Raw genomic sequence first — 18,226 nt, forward strand, 5'->3', positions numbered from 1 at the left:
GAATGAGCAGAAAGGCAAGAGGGATGTTTCCTACTCTCAAGTGGTCTTTATAGGAAAGGAGAGGAAAATTGGGCTACTGACTAAAATCAGATTCAGTGCATTTCATTCGCCTTTCCTCCTCTGCTCCATGGGATGCTGCATTATCAACGTGATTAATTCCCAAAGTGTTAAAATTCCTTGGTCTTGTAAATATTCCTGGAGAGGAAAACAGATTAAAGCAACAACAACCAAAGAAAAAGAGAGCACAAAAAGAAAAAAGAAAGAAAACTTCTCACCTGCTCTTTGCAGATATTTTTAAAATGGGAATAAAGAAGTCTTAAGCTATTCCCAAGGTCTAGAGCCTGTACCACATTGTCCCTCATCTGTCAGTGTATCCACACACATGTATAAACAGTATGCGACGTACAAGGAAGGAAATGCACATTCTAACTTAAACTTCCTTTTTTCCTCTAATAATTTAAAAATAAAATGTAACAGCTTGAATTTTAAATATTTAATCTGGCAAATATAGGAAAAATCATGAACTATAATGTCATATTTGGCAAAGAAAAGTTTCGTAGGATAAAAATATCTGTGTTTTAACATTTTAGAAGACATTTCCAATATTTTAAAAATAAAATTATTTCACTGCTTTAGAAGAGAATGGAGGTAAAATTCTCTATTTCTGCACATGAAGTTTTCATGAAAAGTAGAAAAACAATTTTATATTCATTGGAATAGTTAATCTTACATACTGGCAAAGGGCCCACTGAAATAAAATCTTCATATTTACTAATGGTTTGCTACTATTTCATGAAATTTAGCTATTTAAAGGTTTCCCTTAAACTATAATATAAATTATAAGATAATATACATTAGTTACCAGATTACTCTCATGTTTAAATAGTCTTGTTTTTATCCTGCATGTTTAGTGTATACATTTTTTCCAATACCGGGCAAAGATTTATAGTGTGAAGTTTCAAAATCGGTTGTTTTAGGACTTATACATTAGCAACCAAATGTATAAATAAATTTGCCACTTTAGCCCTATATAATGTCAGTAAAATATTTTTATTATAACAACTGAAAATGCTGAAAAGTAATTGTTAGGGAAACCATAAATATAAAAGGCTGAAAAGTCAACCTCAGAGGAGTGGGGAATAGGAAATTGTGATATGTATCATCATAAAACACAGACATCGAAAATCTAAGCAGAATCAATCCAAAGCCCTCCAAATTCCAGAATACTATCCCCCACCTCTTGTAGCAAGGAGTGCTTCAAATTTGTCCCCATCACTGTCAGCAAACAAAAGAAATTCACTTCTACAGCCAGACCATGTCAAACAGAAGACATAGCTGCTGAGAGGGACGCCTTGAATCCAATGGTGTGTAAAGTATGGGCTGGGGCCTTTTTGTCAGCTATTACCATAAAAGAATAAGAGGAAACAGTGACATTACTACACAATAGAAAGGTCAAACAGCTTGCAGCCATTCCATGACCCAGACAAGTCAAGGTCAAGGGATTCAGGTAGCAACTTAGCCAGGGCATAAGTTACAGCACAAATGAATTGTTTTAACACATCAGCTTTGGTCAATTAAACCTAACAAGGCAAGTTGCATCACGTAGCAGGGTTCCTGACACCAAGGCCAGAAGCTGAGACCGACCTCATAAAACAAGGCTTTTAACATAGCATAGCAAATTTAAGGTAATCCATCCAGAAACTGCAGATGTCAGAATAATAAAATACAAGTTGTCCAAAGCAAGAACATTTTTCACACTTTAGAATTGGCTAGTAGAAGGGTATAGACTTCATATTGACATTCTCATGTTATTAACATAGGCATAAATATAACCCCCTCCTTATATGAATTACAGAATATGCACTATTTCAAATAACTTTTTTAACATCTGTACTTATGACTAGATTTTGTCCTATGAATTTACATTCATTGATAACACGAATACATTTCTGCATGCACTTTTTTCAATGTGTACAGAAAATTAGGGTTTTTTTTTAAATCTTTACCTTTATTATATTATCAGAATATATATTACTGTCACTGAATATTAACTGGTGTTTGTTAAATGCTTTTATGTAGTTTTATGGGATATATATGTATTTTAGAAGTCAATGAGTAATATTTATTCTATTTCCCACCTTGAGAAATACTTAAAGCTAACTAGAATTTTAAAACAACTATTTAGCATTAAAGACTTTTTTTCCTCAAAGGCAATTCTTACTTTATTTTGTACTTGTTTAAACAAATTTTATTTCAACTAATTTGTGCTTCATCAATAACTTACTACAGGCTCTGAACTGCCCTAAAATGGGATTCTGAAAATATACAACCTCCAGGCAACTTTCAGCTAGTAAAATTACTTCATCCATCACCCCATATTTTCAATTATATAGTCTTTATTCAGAGTTCTTTAATTTGACTGTGATTCATCAATGCAGTCCTGTTTAAATTATCATCATAAACAGAAAATGTATGTCTGTGTGTTTTATTATAAACAGTATATTTATGCACATGAACTGTTTGCTTTCTCTTCTTAAAATATTGCTTCATTTAAATTTTGAGGATTTTTCTTAAACATATGCATAGTCTTCAATTCAGCCTAAACGTCTTCCCACCTCATTGGTTAATTGGTAGCCATTTCTTCCAATTTTCTGAGTAATGGAGCAACCAAAAAGCATAACCATTCAAGTTCCATCACTCTCACGTCCTGCACCGTTTGGTCAATACACACTAATCCCACAGACTCACTTCTTAGTACACAATCTTGAGTTTTTGAAAGTTCTCTGCAACTCGAAAATTTATTCTCTATCCCAAATCCCAACAATTGAATTCAGTTAGATTAACCACATCTCATAATCAGGGTTCAGGGACCTAAGAATGTACTTTCATCTGAGACAACGAACTTCACTGCCACAGAAAAGTGAGCATGATCAAGAGGAAGCGTCCCCTCTTGCTATGCTTGGCTCTGAGGTATGCTGCTGTAATGACTCGAGTTTCCGATCCCATAACCACTGGTCCTTGAGATTTCTAAAATTATTCCTCCTCCACAAGGATGGAGGGGGGTGGAAAACTTGCTTTGAACATTATGCTGGCTAATCATTTGCTCCAACGTACTATATACACTGAAAAACTCAACTGCCACACATTTAACTCTCATCAGCTTCAAACCAGAAATGCTACTCTTTCATGAACTAAAGAGAAGTATTTACCCAAAACCTAGTTTCAGAGTAAGGAATCCCTGTTGCTTTGGCCCATAATTTTCAGATATTCAATAATGAGCTATTGTAATGAATATTTCATATGCTATTTCCACTCTCTATAAACCTTCAGCTACAAACAAAACAAGAATTAGTCCTTTGATTATAAAGTCAGTTATCATGTAAGTCACTGTGATGACAGAAAAGAAAACCAATTTATCTCAGTTCTTAAGAATTCCAGAGAATTCTGACTCAGGCTCCCTTTGGGTCTCTCGCTCTTCAGGTGCTGAAATTCTAACAGGTCAGCAAAGATGGCAACAGGAGTGTCCGAAAACAAATCAGGATTTTTTTTTTTTTCAAGCCTACTGGCAGACTTTTCAGTTTAACCTAACAAGATGAATGCTTATGAAGAGAAAGACCTCACTAAATTGAATATCTTGGGTGGTTGTTTCATATTAGAGTGCCAAGTTCAAAAGGAAAAAGTTAATGGAGATTAGAACTTTAATTTCCGTTTGGCAGCTTCCTCCTAAGTTCCAAATTTAGGGAAAAACAACTAAACAAGTTTTTAAAATCCTAGTAAATCTTTTACAAATCTATATTACTTCTGTTTGGATGTGTTTATTATATACCACTCTAGAAAACAGAAACTTAAGAACTAAACCAGTGGCAATAGTTGGCCTCTATAAAGAGCTCCTGTCCAACCCTAAGCCTCATGGCACACACACTTTAACTGTATCAAACAGGTAGTCACCCCTTGGGAAACCGCAACCATCATCTCCAGCTGTTGCAAAATTACCATTATTCTTGAACGATGAATATGATTTCGGTTCTCACGTATATGGAGTTATTTGGAGTTATTTTACCACACAAGAGACACAGCATAGTACATTTGCAAATCCAAACACACAAAATCTAGATAAATATTTTTTATTTCAAAATGTAATGTTGTGTATATAAGGGGAGGGCATATGATGAAGAAAGATGCCTAATGCTATCAATAGGATATCTTATCAACCTTTGATGCCGCTACAAAATAGTACACTAACTGTTGTTTTAAACATTTAAAAATCATAATTATTGTAACAAATGAACTTGCTCACTCTCTCCCTCCCCCACCCCTCCACTTCCCTTTGAAAAATGAGATCATATTAGCAGCAATGCAAGAGCTTAGTTTGCCATATCAGAACACAGATGCCAAGCTTTCCCAGCTGGCAACCAGGGCCTCAGCATTTAACTCTTGAGTTGACTGGCAAAGCTATCTTGTGTCAGGGTCATCATGGCAGAAACAGTGAACTTCTGGCCCCTTGGATTCTGTTTTCTTCTTATCAGTGAGAAAACTGCTAAGAATCTTATCTCACAATATATGTTCCCACAAAGGTCTCATTAAGCCAAGGAGCAAGACATGCCAATAAGAGCCCTTCTTTATCTTCTGAATTGTGTATAAGCAAGAATGCAAACAAATGTGCACTGGAGTTCACGAGTTCACTCAAGGACAGGGTGCTAGATGGGAAAACTTAACAGGGTTCCCCTAAACCAAACACGCATACCAAGTATTTCTCCTACACACAAACTTCATGCTCTCTGAGCATTTCATAGTGCAAGCACACCAAATTGTCCTGCAGAGCAACCTCATTTTAACAAGTTATGAAAGCTTATTTTTCCCCTTAATGGGAAATACCTGCAAATGAAGTGAAATTTATTAAAATGTTAAAATGTGCTGTCAACTTGCAAACAATTATCTACTTAAGCTTTTCATAAAGAAATAATTGTTACCAAAAAAGGATTCTGAAACCCAGTTACTAAAGGAGGAAAATAATTCTTAGCATTTGCTTCCTCACTAATGACATGTGACAACCAGGAAGGGTTCTATTTCAAAAACAATGATTACAATTTCGCCTGTAAACAAGTCACATTTTTCACAACTTCGATGCATACCTCAATTATTTAACATTTAACAATAAAACAAAAGTTGCCAAAGACGGATCCCAATTTTAAAAGTTCAACAAGGCTAAAGGAAACTACTTGTTCATGATAGCAATGAGGTTGCTGAACTCTGTGCAGCTCTCCAAAACATGTTTAATAAGAGTGCAAAGTACAGTCCAAAAATCACTTAGCTGACTTGGTTTAAACTCTAATCTGTTAAATTCATGACAACAGTTACTATCTCTTGAGATCTTTAAACCTCTTGGTATGTTGTGACCTCTCTCTGTCTTCAAAACCCTTCCCTGCCTCAGAGAAAGCCCAGTCGCCCCCACCAACACCCCCGCCTCTCTTCTCTTCAGACAGGACACAGTCTGGCGACTCAAGCCTCCCATAGGCCAGACTTCCTTCTGTGCAGCCCTTTGGGTAGAACTGCTAATCCTTCTTATTAATTAACGAGATAATGGTGGTTAACTGGGAAGCAATATTAATGTTAACTATCTAGGAAACTTCAACCAAAATTATTTTAGCCTTTTGGTTGTTTGTCCAGGTATGCAGAATTGTGCACTGAGAATTTGGTAACATTTGATGCATAATTGAAAAATTCAGGAATGACTGATTTATACCAGACCTTAACATGTAGGTTACCCCCATTAAGGTTTTCTTTCTTTTTCTTTCCTTTTTTTCCACATTCACACTATTTTACATTACCAAACAGAAAGAAAGTAAGGTCCTCTCAACATGTTTCTATAAAACTTGGAAGTGTGGAAACTGAGGGAATTAGAAATTGCATAAGAAATAAGAAGTGATGTGATTGAAAAGCAACAGTCAGTCATAATGGATGCATCATACCCCACTAAGTTCAGCGTATCATCCATACACTTGCCATAGTGTACCCCACATCTTACAGGACACTATGTCCCAGGAAGGTATGTTGTGCAAGGATTGCCTGGGTTTTGTTTTGTTTTGTTTTGCTTTGCTTTCATGAATGCAATAACAAAGACAATATGGGGAAATAGGTACCACCTGCCCAAGAATCACTGGACATCTCTAATATCTTTGGGAAAATGGACGATACTTTAGAGCTATTTTTCCTTTAATATGTCACAATCTTAGAAAGAAAAAAAAAACTTAAAAAAAAAAGGAAGGGTTTTATATTAGCTAAGGTTTGCTGCAGCAAACAAGCAAGCAGCTTTCATTCAGGGATTGTCAAAAACTTTCCAGTGTGCCCACTGCAATGCGGATGCCAACCAACGAATCAAAGGCATTCAGCAACTAGACAAAGAGGGTCTGATGCCAACCTCGGTGCCACTGGCAACCATTATTGGCATCAAACACAGTGTCTGCCTTTTTTTTCCCTCTCGCCTGGCACTTCACAAACAAAATGGCGGTTCTTGTAGCAACGAAACAGCCGAAGCGCAGCCCTCTGAATCAATAACATCAAATGATTTTATGGATTTAAACACAGTTATTCCCAGGTGATGTGTACATTTTAGGTAAAATGGGGGAGCATGTAATTTTACAAACAGCTATATTAAACATGACCCTTTACTAATGTAAAGAAATAGTAAAATGGACTGAATTGCGGGTCAACCGGACTATATGCATAGAAGAAGCTGAATAACAAAGACATTGAGCTTTAAAGAAAATACCGCCCTGTGATGTAAAAGCCTATTAAACTATATATCAGAAATGATTTCAAAATTTATAAATTTTCCCCAAAACCATATCAGATGCAGATGTAGCATTATAGCTTGTGTCAAAGCTCTAGTAACTCTTTCCATATTTCAGAAAAGATGAGGCTGCTGGGCATGAAGAAGGGAAAAAAAAAGTGTGGGTTGAACCAAAAGAGAAAGAGGAAGAAAGAAAAGCATGGGAAGTTGGTCAACAATGGAACTTTATTATATTGGTCTTTATTTCATCTTCCAGAAGAGATGCAGAATGTGATCTTGTATAAATAACCAAGAGGACTATTGACATTTCTAGATCTGGAAATTGTCAATATATTGTAACATCACTCCACACTGCAATGCGGATGCCAACTAACAAATCACAGGCATCCTGAGCTAAACAAAGAGGGTCTGATGCCAATCCTGGTGGCAGTGGCAACCATCTTTGGCATTCTCCCTGTTCTTTCTCATGTTTTTCTCCTAGTCCTTTAGAAGTGGAGAGAGAGAAAAGGGGGTAAGGTAATTTTGCTGCTCTTTCTGCTCCAAACATTGCATTTTTCCTCTCTGATTTTTCTTTCATGTTTTTCTTCTTATACTTCTTCACCTAATTTATAAAACAGACTTAGGTAGGTTTTCATGTACTTAGAAGAGAAATAAAAAGTCATGATATACGTGGCTCTCTGATTGACTACACACTTACTTTTAAAACCTGCCTTCTTTAATCAATTGCACTGCGAAATGACATAATTAACCTACACTTGACAAAGAAAAAGATATAAATTTGGAAAAAGAGAAAACACAAAAGCACCCTGATGTGACTTTTTCCAAGAAAGATTCACCAGATGTTAAGACGAAATCATGCAGGGGCAGGTAGCAGAGGATACACATTATTAGATACACAGGGTAAAATGATAAAAGGTTCTTACAAGAGAGAATGCTGAAACAACAACAAAATCAACATTTTATCTGAAAATATGGTCTCCAAGAGTTGTTTAAAACTTTATAATTATCATGAGCAATGGTACAATGCAGAAGGCATTTATGCATTTTTTTCTTTTTTCAATCTATCTTCACAAATCCAAAGGATACGATCTTTATTGTCAGTTCATCAAAACTAAGAGAGTTGGCTGCTTGCCCCAGGAGTAAATATGCATGAATACACACCTCAAGGACTAGCCTTCAAGCTAGTTAAAATGTGAGCAGCAGTGAGGTGGTTGGAAATCTTCTCTCTATGTATTAAAAAGTTACATGACCCACTTTTTAAAACTTTACTTCCAGCCATAATTTTCACAACATAGTAACAACACATTTATAGTCAATCCAACACATATATACAGCCCACCTTAAAAATGTCACCTCCTAGACAGCTGTCAATCAAATTAAGTGTCATGTGTTAATGAGCTTTTATTTTAGGACACACAAGATGAAAATATATTTTCCCCAAACCATCATTATTCAGACTTCAGTTCTTAAATGCATGGAAATAGTAAATGCAATACTTTATTTTTAAAGAAAATAAAATATTTCCAAATGAGTGATATCCAATACCATTATTTAAAATCAGACTAAAAATTTTTAAATGACATTTCAACATATTTCTAAAACTATATGAAGGAAATACCAGGCAAAAAGCATTTAGTAAATACCTAGATTTCTGAGTCAAAAGAGTAATTTTATATTTTACTTTTTAGGATGATAATAAAGGACACAGCAATTTATTAAATCCCACATTTATGTAACACCATCATATAACTGTCTGCCACCTGGCTATCTGCAGGCCATTTTCTCTCCCACCAGGCCAAGTTCGGAAATGACCCACCATCTGTGGCAGCTCAAACTTCAGGCCACTTTTGGTATGCTGCTTTTTTAAATGACATTTTACTATGGACTGTTATTAATGCAAAGACATCTATATCTTGACACACTGACTTGAAGAAAAGAAATTCTCACCTACTTAAGGAAAATGTCTCTAAAAAAGTAAAAATAATAAGGAAACATATTTCATTAACCAAAAAAATACTCAAAAGCAATATCACCTATCTGGAATTGTAGAGGCAACATTTATAACTCTTTATAGGGTTTTTAAAAACATAGGTATGGTATGCGGTTTCTACATTCTTTTTGAGATTTATTTTAAACCAGTGTAACCAGTCCACTTTCTGTTTTTGTCCTATAATGTTCCTTAAGGAAGGCTGTAACTTCTCTCCTTTGTAAGTTTTATGAATTTACATTCAATTAAACTAACAATATAAAGTGTTCCCAAGTCACTCTGGAAAAATATTATACACTTCTACACAAAAAATAATATTTTATTACATCTATAGCGAATATTGCATAATCAAAAGTAGGTGTTGATGGAATATTAAAATCAAATAAATCTAGGTCTATGTAAAGATTATGCTTTGATAGTGGCTATCTTAAGCATTTTACAATAGTAAATGTTAATTCTATTTTTGGTACCAATAGCACTAGATTTCTGAACAAATTTCACTAACCTCGTTAGTTATGAGGCTAATACAAAGATTACTAAATAGCGGTTTCACTATTCATAAATAAAGTTACATTTCCAAATTGGGAAAAGATGACTAGGTACAAGAAATCTAGCCTAGCATAGAAAGTAAAGTGTAATAAACTATATGTTATAGACTACTCTGTGTTACTCATGTGTAAAAAAACGCATGCCTTTGTGGTCTGTCTTTAAACACCCAAGCCTATCCAGGTATGAAAGCTCCGTGTCTATTTACTTGATTCACACATGGCAGTGGACATGTGAATGGAAGTGGGCATACCACTGTACCCAGAGAGGGCGGAGGACATATAGGGACCTCGAAGACCATCTAACCCAAGCCAGATATTCCGTAAGCGAGGTTTGTGGACAGTGTTTGCCATGCTAGAAGAAAGAATCATCTGCTCCTACCTTGCTCCTGCACGTAGTATGCCAAAAACAAATCAAGCTCCTTAACTGATACTGTGATATGATGTGGCTGGACACAAAGTGCTGGGTTTGTGCAATGTGGGGATTTCATGAGCCGCTCTCCATCGGTACTTTCCAAAGGGATGCCTTTGAACAGGATCACCATGACTAGATCCAGACGCCAGACTTTGTCTGCCTGTCGCAGGCAGTCGATTCTCCTAATCTTACCCTTCTGGTCAGGATTGGATAAGACACAGCACGGGTGCTTCTTGCCAGTCACGGTGAGCACAAAGTCCTCTCGGTACTCCTGGCGGATATCTTTGCGTAGTTTGGCCAGGAGCCTGGATGCCCACTTCTGTTTGATTTCAGGCTTTTCACTGAGAAGCTCATCTTTGACTGCTCTTTCTTCATCCTTTGACATTCGCTTCTCATGCTTTTTAAAGTACTTGCGTTTTCGAGCCTGCAGGTTGAACCAAGTATAGGCGATTGCACGGACATGTGGAAGAAGTGCCTCGATGAATGGGTGAAATTCATCCTGCAGAAGACAGGGAGGAAAAAAGAGGTGCATAGTCAGTTTAATTTTAAATGCTGAAAAAATAAGACCACAATGCATTCCCAATTCAGTACAAAAAGTTATGCATGAAAATAGCATTCTTTTCTTATTTAAAATGATCAAAATAGCAGGACAAGAAGAGAATAAAGAATGCCAAGCTGCCCCCTCTCCACCAAAATTCACAAGTTGATTCTACCTCCTACAAAGAAAATAAGGTTTTATTTTGTATTTCCACTCTGGCCCCATCCCCCTCATGCCCACCCCAATGCCATGCATTCTACATTCTTTAAAACATATGCGACCAAGGTGCTTGGCACCTAATTTAATATTTAAACATTTGATTGACCAACTAACACTATGCAGTACCATTTTACAAAGAACACAGTGAATTTTTTTTTTTTTAAATCGGAGCAGAGCTGTTCAGAAGGCAGGAGCGATGCCACAGTTCATTTCTCTTCTCTGTGGCACAGAAACACAAAGCATATAGATGCTCAGTGTAATGCCACACAGTTCCCGCTTTTGGAGCATGCTCTCAGCAAGAGGCTGCTGGTGGCACAAAGAGCATGCGCCATTAAACTTGATCCATTTTCTTATCAAACGTCCAACATTCCAACACTGAAACAGCACCATTCCAAGAGTGGTAACTAGAGAAACCGGTATACAGTGAGGGAAAGTGGGCAAAGGACACAGCCTGTGGTATCAGTGTCCTGAACAGAAGGTTTCCATACTTTGAGCAGTGCATTCTCTCCCCACAACACCAACACCAGCTCCCAACACACAACACGCCTTCTCTCGGTCTCTCATGCTCTCTCACTGACACACACTCTTGCATTTTTAAACAGAAGTTTTTAAAGTTGAAAACAAAAATTACATGAATGTTCTTTCAGTATTTTCCTATAGAATATGAAGTCCCACAGAGTCAGTTAATTTGTTAACTGATCACATGAGTATGGCAATTATTCTAAACCCCTTAAAAATCAATCTGAGGTGAACAATGAAAAATGGCAACTTGGCACCAACTTTACATTCTTTGTGTCTCTGTATGCTGTGGCAGGGGACACCAGGAGTGCACGGCTGGTCAGTTACTGCTTTTGTGGAATCCATACAATTCATTTGCCACAAAGATGAATTATCGGATAGGACTCCGGTGCACGTATGCGTTGTTGTGAATCCTCAAATGCACACATCTTTTGATTTCAGTGATTCACCTTTAGGTAAATTCCTGTCTGTTTCATCCAAGCCTTTTTTTAAGGGAGGGAGCAGTGAGGTATGACAAATCATCTCTACCTACAGATATTTCAAGTTTCAAATATAGTCAGTGTTTCCTTACTTCCTGACTTAGGTAGAACCTATCTTACAAGCTTAGGTCTATTGCTGTTCAGAAAAAGAACATAACGTCCTGTGCGTGCACACTGTATATATGCAATAAGCCAAGATCTGAGGCAAAGGAGAACTTTCACTGTGACCATTTTTCTGATCACATTGACTACACTGTCATGCCAACCACAGAACAACTTTCTCTAACTGATTGTATCCCAAGTTAGAATTTACATACTCATGTTAGTCACCCTGAACTATATGGAATAAATTCTATTTAACCAACAGACTGGCTAATTCCATTAGGTAAGATGATAAAAATAAACTAATGACACTCCAACAAAGGTGTCCCCCCCAAATTCCACATAGCTATAAATGCATTTTAAGCCAAAATTCAAAACTTTAAGGCTAAAGACTACAACATGTTAATAGCTTGTGGTTCCAAAGAACAGGGGTATGTCCCATTCAATCAATAATGTAGTTATCAAGTGTTCCAACATATTGCCGTAAAATGTTCCTACAGCAGAATAAGTATGAACCAAAATTTTATAACAATACAGAATGCAGATGATTACATCACAGCATGAGGCATAACCCAATGCCACAGAGGAAATCATTAAACCGATCAGCAGTTTCCAGTGGAGATTTGAACAATTCGGTTACTATGTGAGCACATTAAACTAGGCCATGGAAAGAGTTAAACCACAATCTGTTCTTTGTGTGGGAAGGCAGCCCTGCTCACAGCAACCACAGCCCATGATAAGACCTCCCTATCTTCATACACTTTCTGATGCCATGCTTTCAGCTTTCACTGTAACTACAAAAACTTTGTTTATCCGTCTTCAAAATATATGCAAAAGGAAAGCCTCGTCAAGGAAATGTGGACTTAAACGTGCTTTGGGAACTCACTTCCTATGATCTGACTTTTACTATGATTTATTGATATAACTAAAAAACATGCATATATGCATTCATAAACTAAAAATTTGAGAATGTAAAGAGTTCGTGGGGGAGCTTTGTTTCATTTTACCCTTGTCATGCTTCCCAAAATGCAATATTTTCTTAACAGATATTATGCAATTTGGTACGACTTAAGTACTATGTCCTTAAGTACTATGTTCAGTGACATTTCATTTTGTTATAAAGACATCAAAAATATGTTTGAGTTACAGTATTTAACCGTAAACATCATCTATTGTGAAATAAATCTCAAAATATTAACAAGTTATCTTAAACAACCAAAATGCAAATTTGAAGGTTGAATTTGGAAACTCTCAGTCAATGCACACAAAACATTGTTTTTAACGTTTCATCGTGTTTGCTGTCAGTTACACCCAATATTGTTTTAAAATGTACATGTTTCTTTACTGATAAGTACAAGTAGAAAACTTTCTCAGGCCACCAAATTGCCTTATTAATATCTTTTAGGGCATCACTATTACAGGGATTCCTTTTAAGTGAATCACTTATTTGATAAGGAGACCTACACCCCACCACCACCAAAAAAAAAAAAAAAAAAAAACTGTAAGTGGAGATTTGCTATATGTCACATACATTTTTGCATTAACATGTCTAAATGTCATCTCCCAAGTGTGATCGTTTTCTAATCCTGAGTAGCTATTGTAAGTGACATGAACATGGTACAGAGTAACTGTCCTCATTCAAAGGGGGGGCGGGGGGTGGAATTAAGGTATTCATGTGTCCTAAAGTGTTATAATTATAACACTAAATAATTATAAAAATTATTTTTTAAAAAATCAACACATGTAAATGATTTAAGATCTAAAGGTTCTATGTTAAGGTAACTTGCAAGCTTGCTCTTTCAGAATTTTTACTAAAATACATTGACATTCAGTAATCCTTTCTCTTATAAAACTTCCTTTAGTTAGTCTAAATTGATAAGTAACCAAGTTACAAATTTCAAATATAAACAATCTAATTTGACTAGGCATATTTATTTTTCTTCATAGAAAAAACAATGGTTTCCACAAAAGGGTAGAAAATTAGACCAATATAGTGGTGGAAAAGTAACTACTAGGTGTTCTTGAAGCATCATCATTATATAATAATTAATCATGGGGGGGGGGGAGTACCTAAAGAATTGGAATGACAATGAAAGAAAAAATACTCAATTTCATTATGCCCATTAAAAGTTATACTATTGAGAGTTTATATTTGGAAAAAGTAAATATTAAATCATATGATAAGTCATAATTTTCCTTTTACATCTGATTTATACTAATGTATATATGCTGATTTCTACTGACGTACTGACACTCTGCATACCATTTTGCTAAATATCAAAAACTTTAATGATCACTCCTTGTAAATTTTTTTTTTCTAAAACCTAAATACTTTATTGCAACAACTGAGATACTTTTTGAAAGTTTTCAACACATTAAGAATGTTACTTTATTTTGTATTTGCACTTCCTAAAACATGTTGTGCTTCAGCTATAAGGCTCTTTACAATACAAAATTAAGCTACAGATCTGATACAAAAGTAACACTATTAATGTGTCCTCACTTTTGCAATACCTTACATTACCTAAACAGTCACACTGAGATTAGTTAAATGAGAATTCTAGAGCTAAAATTTCTTCTCTAGTATAGGCCCTAAATCTCCAATTTTAATACATCAACTCATTTATATTATTAAAATATAGAGAATATTAGTCATCATGAATTAGTGTCGGTAAGTGTATATCCTTGAATACTAATGTGATAGCTGAACAACTATGCTGTATATGCTCCGAACACTCCATATGTCAGGATGCTGAAATATTATTTTTAACTTAGCAAATTGAGATAAAACCAGTCACTTTTCTATACATATGTAGGGGAGACTAAAAATGCAATGTGATCACTAGGAGTGTTTTTTTAAAAAGCCAATATTGGAAAATATAAATACAAAAAAGACAATTATTTAGGTGAGAATGTGATGCAGAACTTTGTAAGTGAAAAGCTTACTTTGATTTGTTATATTTCATCCCAATGGAAAAATAATACAAATGGATGTAGTTTACCAGAAAGAGGGAAAAATTCCTGCTGTTGTGTACTATTAAAGGTAACTTTTACAACTAAGGGCAATACATTATACCTGAAACAGTTTCATCATATTTGTTGGATATAATCATTGATAGCTTTTAAAATACAAATAACTCAGCAACCCATTTTTCCAGTTTTGTTAAATTAAAGTGCACGTTTACTTGCTTAAAATAGCCATATCTAAGTTAATCATACTCAGATGCCAAACAAAATATAAACAATAAAAAATGTGTCAGCCAAAAAGCTACAGGACTGTATCCAATCACTGAATAAGCCTTATCATTGTTTTCATCTTCATTCACAATTTATGAATGCCTCAGTCCTTTTGAATCACAATGGCTTCTAATTGTCATACAATTGAAATCTTAATTATTTGTCCATTTTTAAAATGCTTCATCGTGATTTTAGATGTTTTAAATTTTTTAACACACTCAAAACTAGCCAACACTTCTTTAGCTGTTTAGTTTTTATGCCAATGTCAAAGATGATAGTTCTGTTACTAATCATGACAAATACTCCTAAAAGTAAATTGTTCTATACCTTTAAAGACTTAAAATATTGCTTCAAATAACAATTCTGGGCAAAGCTATTTAATTACTTTATCAGTTGCTTAGTTCGCTAGGCAAGGATGAAAACTGCGCCCAGGTAAGCCTGTTCAGTCTCCTCACTTTTTCATTTAACCGCCTGGTTGAAAATGATATAAATTGTGTCTTTAAAAAAAAAAAGTATAAAGCCAGTGTTTTATTTCATAACATTGTTCCTAAAGTCTTAGGATAATTTTCAAAGTAAAAAAATTAAAATGACCTTACTTTTCAAGCATTACTTTATGCCTTACGAACTACGCCCAAATATCGTCAAACGAACAGGTCTCCACAAAATGAACATGTCCTAAAAGTCCCTAAGATTCACCACAACCCACTAAACCCATGCCAATGTAAAGACCGCCTTTGTGCTATGGTCGCTGGAAGTCCCAAGTGCGGGTCACTATGGACCAGGATTTTAGGTCCCAAATAAAGCAAAGGAATGGGTCCCCGGACCACAACTTCGGACTCGCTTCGTCGCCCGCCCACAGCCTGCAGCAGAGTCCAGAGGCGCCCACACAGACTCGTGCTGGAGTCCCCTCGCCCAAGTTCACTGGCTGTTTTTTAAGAGCTCAGTTCCCCCCTAAAGCTTCTCTAAAGACCGAGTCCGCCTCTGAGCGCAAGCGGCCGAAAGAGCGGCAGACACCCTGGGCAGGGGTACCGTGCCACAGCCGGCACTTGGGGGGCCGCGTAGGGGCTCGCGCAAGCTGGCCTCGGCCCTGCCCACCCCAGACAGCCTTGCCCGGCCCTGGCGCCCGCTCTCGGTGCCCAGGGCGAGGAGCTGGGCGTGCGCAGCGGCCGTGGGCGAGGGGCCTTGCGCCGGCTCCCACGCCGTCCCGCAAAGCCTGCCGCCACTTCTCGGAGGGACTGGGATGTGCGGAGGTTAACTAAAGCCGTTAATTGTCCGCAGGACGAAAGCAAGAAAACAAAACAAAGGCGTCTGGGGCCAGAGAAAGCTCGAGAAAGTGATCGAGACATGTACCTGAGTGAGACAGATGGGAGAATACATCATGACTTCGCCTTAAAACGCACTTTCCCGGAGATGCCCAAGAAAATCTTCGAGAAGCAAGAATTTCATCTATTCATTTTACAGTCATCTGAGCCCCGCGATGCGATCAATCAGGACGGGGCTCTGCGCTGGATCACCGCAACTTCACAACAAACCCAGTCCTCCTTAAATAGCCAAAGATTCAAGTTCACTCGGCGTGCTAGATTTCCCGGGGTGAAATCCAATCTACACTTTTAACCCTCTTGCAGTCCGAGCGCGCTGGCCGTGCTCGCCGAGGCCTCTGCCGCCGCCGCCGCCGGTGTTAGCTGCTTTTCGCCTGGGTTTGGGGATTTGTTTTCTGTTTTTCAGTTGTTGTTGTTGTTGTTGTTGTTGTTGTTGGGGGTTTGGGGTGCGCGAAGGTTCGGTGTGGGTTGGATTGGGGTGGTGGTGGATGGTGAAATGCTTTTTTAAAAAAGGCGGGGAGGGGGGCGCAGGAGGGCGGGCGGCTGGGAGAGCGAGGAGAATGTGTCACCGCGCTGGGAAAGTTCAAGGTTACAGCCCCGAACACTGCGGCAGGATCGCGGAGTGGTGATCGCAGGCTAAACTTTGCCGCGAGCCGACCATGTGTGTGCGCGAGGGGGAACGTGAGCGAGTGCGCGCGGGTGGCGGGGCGCGCGCGGGAGAGGGCCGGGTGGGGGCGGGGTGGGTGGGGGAGAAGGGAGAGGCCTGGATGAGGGAGGGGGCGCGAGCGCAGATCTCCCGGGCGGAAGAGTATTGCGGAGCGCGGTCCCGGCTGCAGCCGCCGCCGCCCGCGCCGGCTCCTCAGTGCCCGCCCGCCGGCCGGCCCGCCCGCCTCGCCCCACGTCTGACCCGGCCGAGCGAGGAGGCGGCTGCTGCTGTTGCTGCTGCTGCCCACAGCCCAGGGGGATCGAAAGGATCTCCAGAAAAATCCCAAACGATAAATCCCGCTTTCCCGCTCGGCTCCAAACTCCTCTCTTTTCTGCTCTGGGCTCTTTTTTCCCCTCCCTCTCTTGCTTTCTCTCGTTGCAAAACTTGGAAGTTGAAAAATTCACCGGTTCCACCCTCTGGACCCCGCTCGAGCTCTCTCCAAATCAGACTTAAGGATTGTTTTATTATTTAATTACACAATCATCGCTTTACTCCTCCTCCTGCAAACGCGCATTCCTTTTGCACCAGCCTCTCCACACCCCCCGCCCCCCACCTTCCTCCTCCTCCTCCTGCTTCTCTCTTGCTCTCTCCACACACACCCCCACTTGTTAAAGGTATCATACCGGTGCAACGCTACTATGACTTTTTTTCCCCCAAAAAATATAATCAGCCACCCTTCCTATGCCACCACACATATACGCACACCCCAAAACCCGCCCTAGGAGAGGTATTTCGGCGCTCGCTGCGGACTCTTTAAGCCGCGGGAACATCCTAGTGGGAGAAGGACTGAACCGGTCTGGGCCCGAGAAAGAAACGAATGGAAAATTCCCTCACACCCAGGCCGCCCCGGGGCCGGAGCTGGGGTGCCGACACTTGCACCCGGGGCGGGCGCGGTCCACTGAGCCCGCGGCTGAAACGAGGAGGAGGGAGAGGCCGAGAAGGCAGTCGCCTGAGCGAACTTGGGTTTAAATAGTTGGGGCGCATCAGCGCGGACGTGGAGGACACGGCGCCCAGACTCCGGCCCCCAACCCGAAGTCCTCGTTCGCGGGTAGGAAGCGGGGAGAGGTCCCTCCAGCGGGCGACCGCGCCCGGGACAGCTACACCCAAGCGGTGCCTTGCCGCGGTTTGCCGCCTTCCCTGGGGGTGCCGCGTGCACGTGGCCACGCTAGGAGCGGGAGGACCCGCCGAGCCGCTGCCGCCTCCAGCTCCCTCCTCCTCCCAGCGCCCCGCTCCTCTCTCCTCCTACAGCAGCCTGGCTGGCTTTTTCCCAATCCCCACCCCCCAGGGCCCGGGGCGCGGGCGGAAAGCGGGTCCTTCCCCGCCAGGGTGCAGGCAGGGCGGGGCTGCGGCGCGCCCGGGGCTGCGGGACG

The 18,226-nt window shown here is 39.3% G+C and overlaps 1 protein-coding gene across 8 annotated transcripts in view; it reads right to left on the reverse strand.

The window, feature by feature from the left end:
• Positions 1-18,226, reverse strand: part of Nfib (nuclear factor I B) — a 230,693-nt gene that overhangs the window by 205,963 nt on the left and 6,504 nt on the right. For 3 of the 8 annotated variants that reach the window (XM_027950588.3, XM_027950587.2, XM_071600651.1), the window contains exons 1-2: positions 16,182-17,370; positions 9,705-10,236 (exon numbers count right to left, since the gene is read on the reverse strand). In XM_027950588.3, coding sequence (XP_027806389.1) covers positions 9,705-10,236; positions 16,182-16,211 — 562 coding nt within the window. In that variant the 5' untranslated portion in view covers positions 16,212-17,370. Of the gene's footprint in view, positions 1-9,704; positions 10,237-16,181; positions 17,371-18,226 lie in introns of those variants that run through there. The other 5 variants (XM_027950590.3, XM_071600653.1, XM_071600652.1 and 2 more) reach the window with 3 other exon arrangements.

This window comes from Marmota flaviventris, chromosome 13, assembly GCF_047511675.1.
Source record: "Marmota flaviventris isolate mMarFla1 chromosome 13, mMarFla1.hap1, whole genome shotgun sequence".
Classification (NCBI taxonomy): Eukaryota; Metazoa; Chordata; class Mammalia; order Rodentia; family Sciuridae; genus Marmota; species Marmota flaviventris.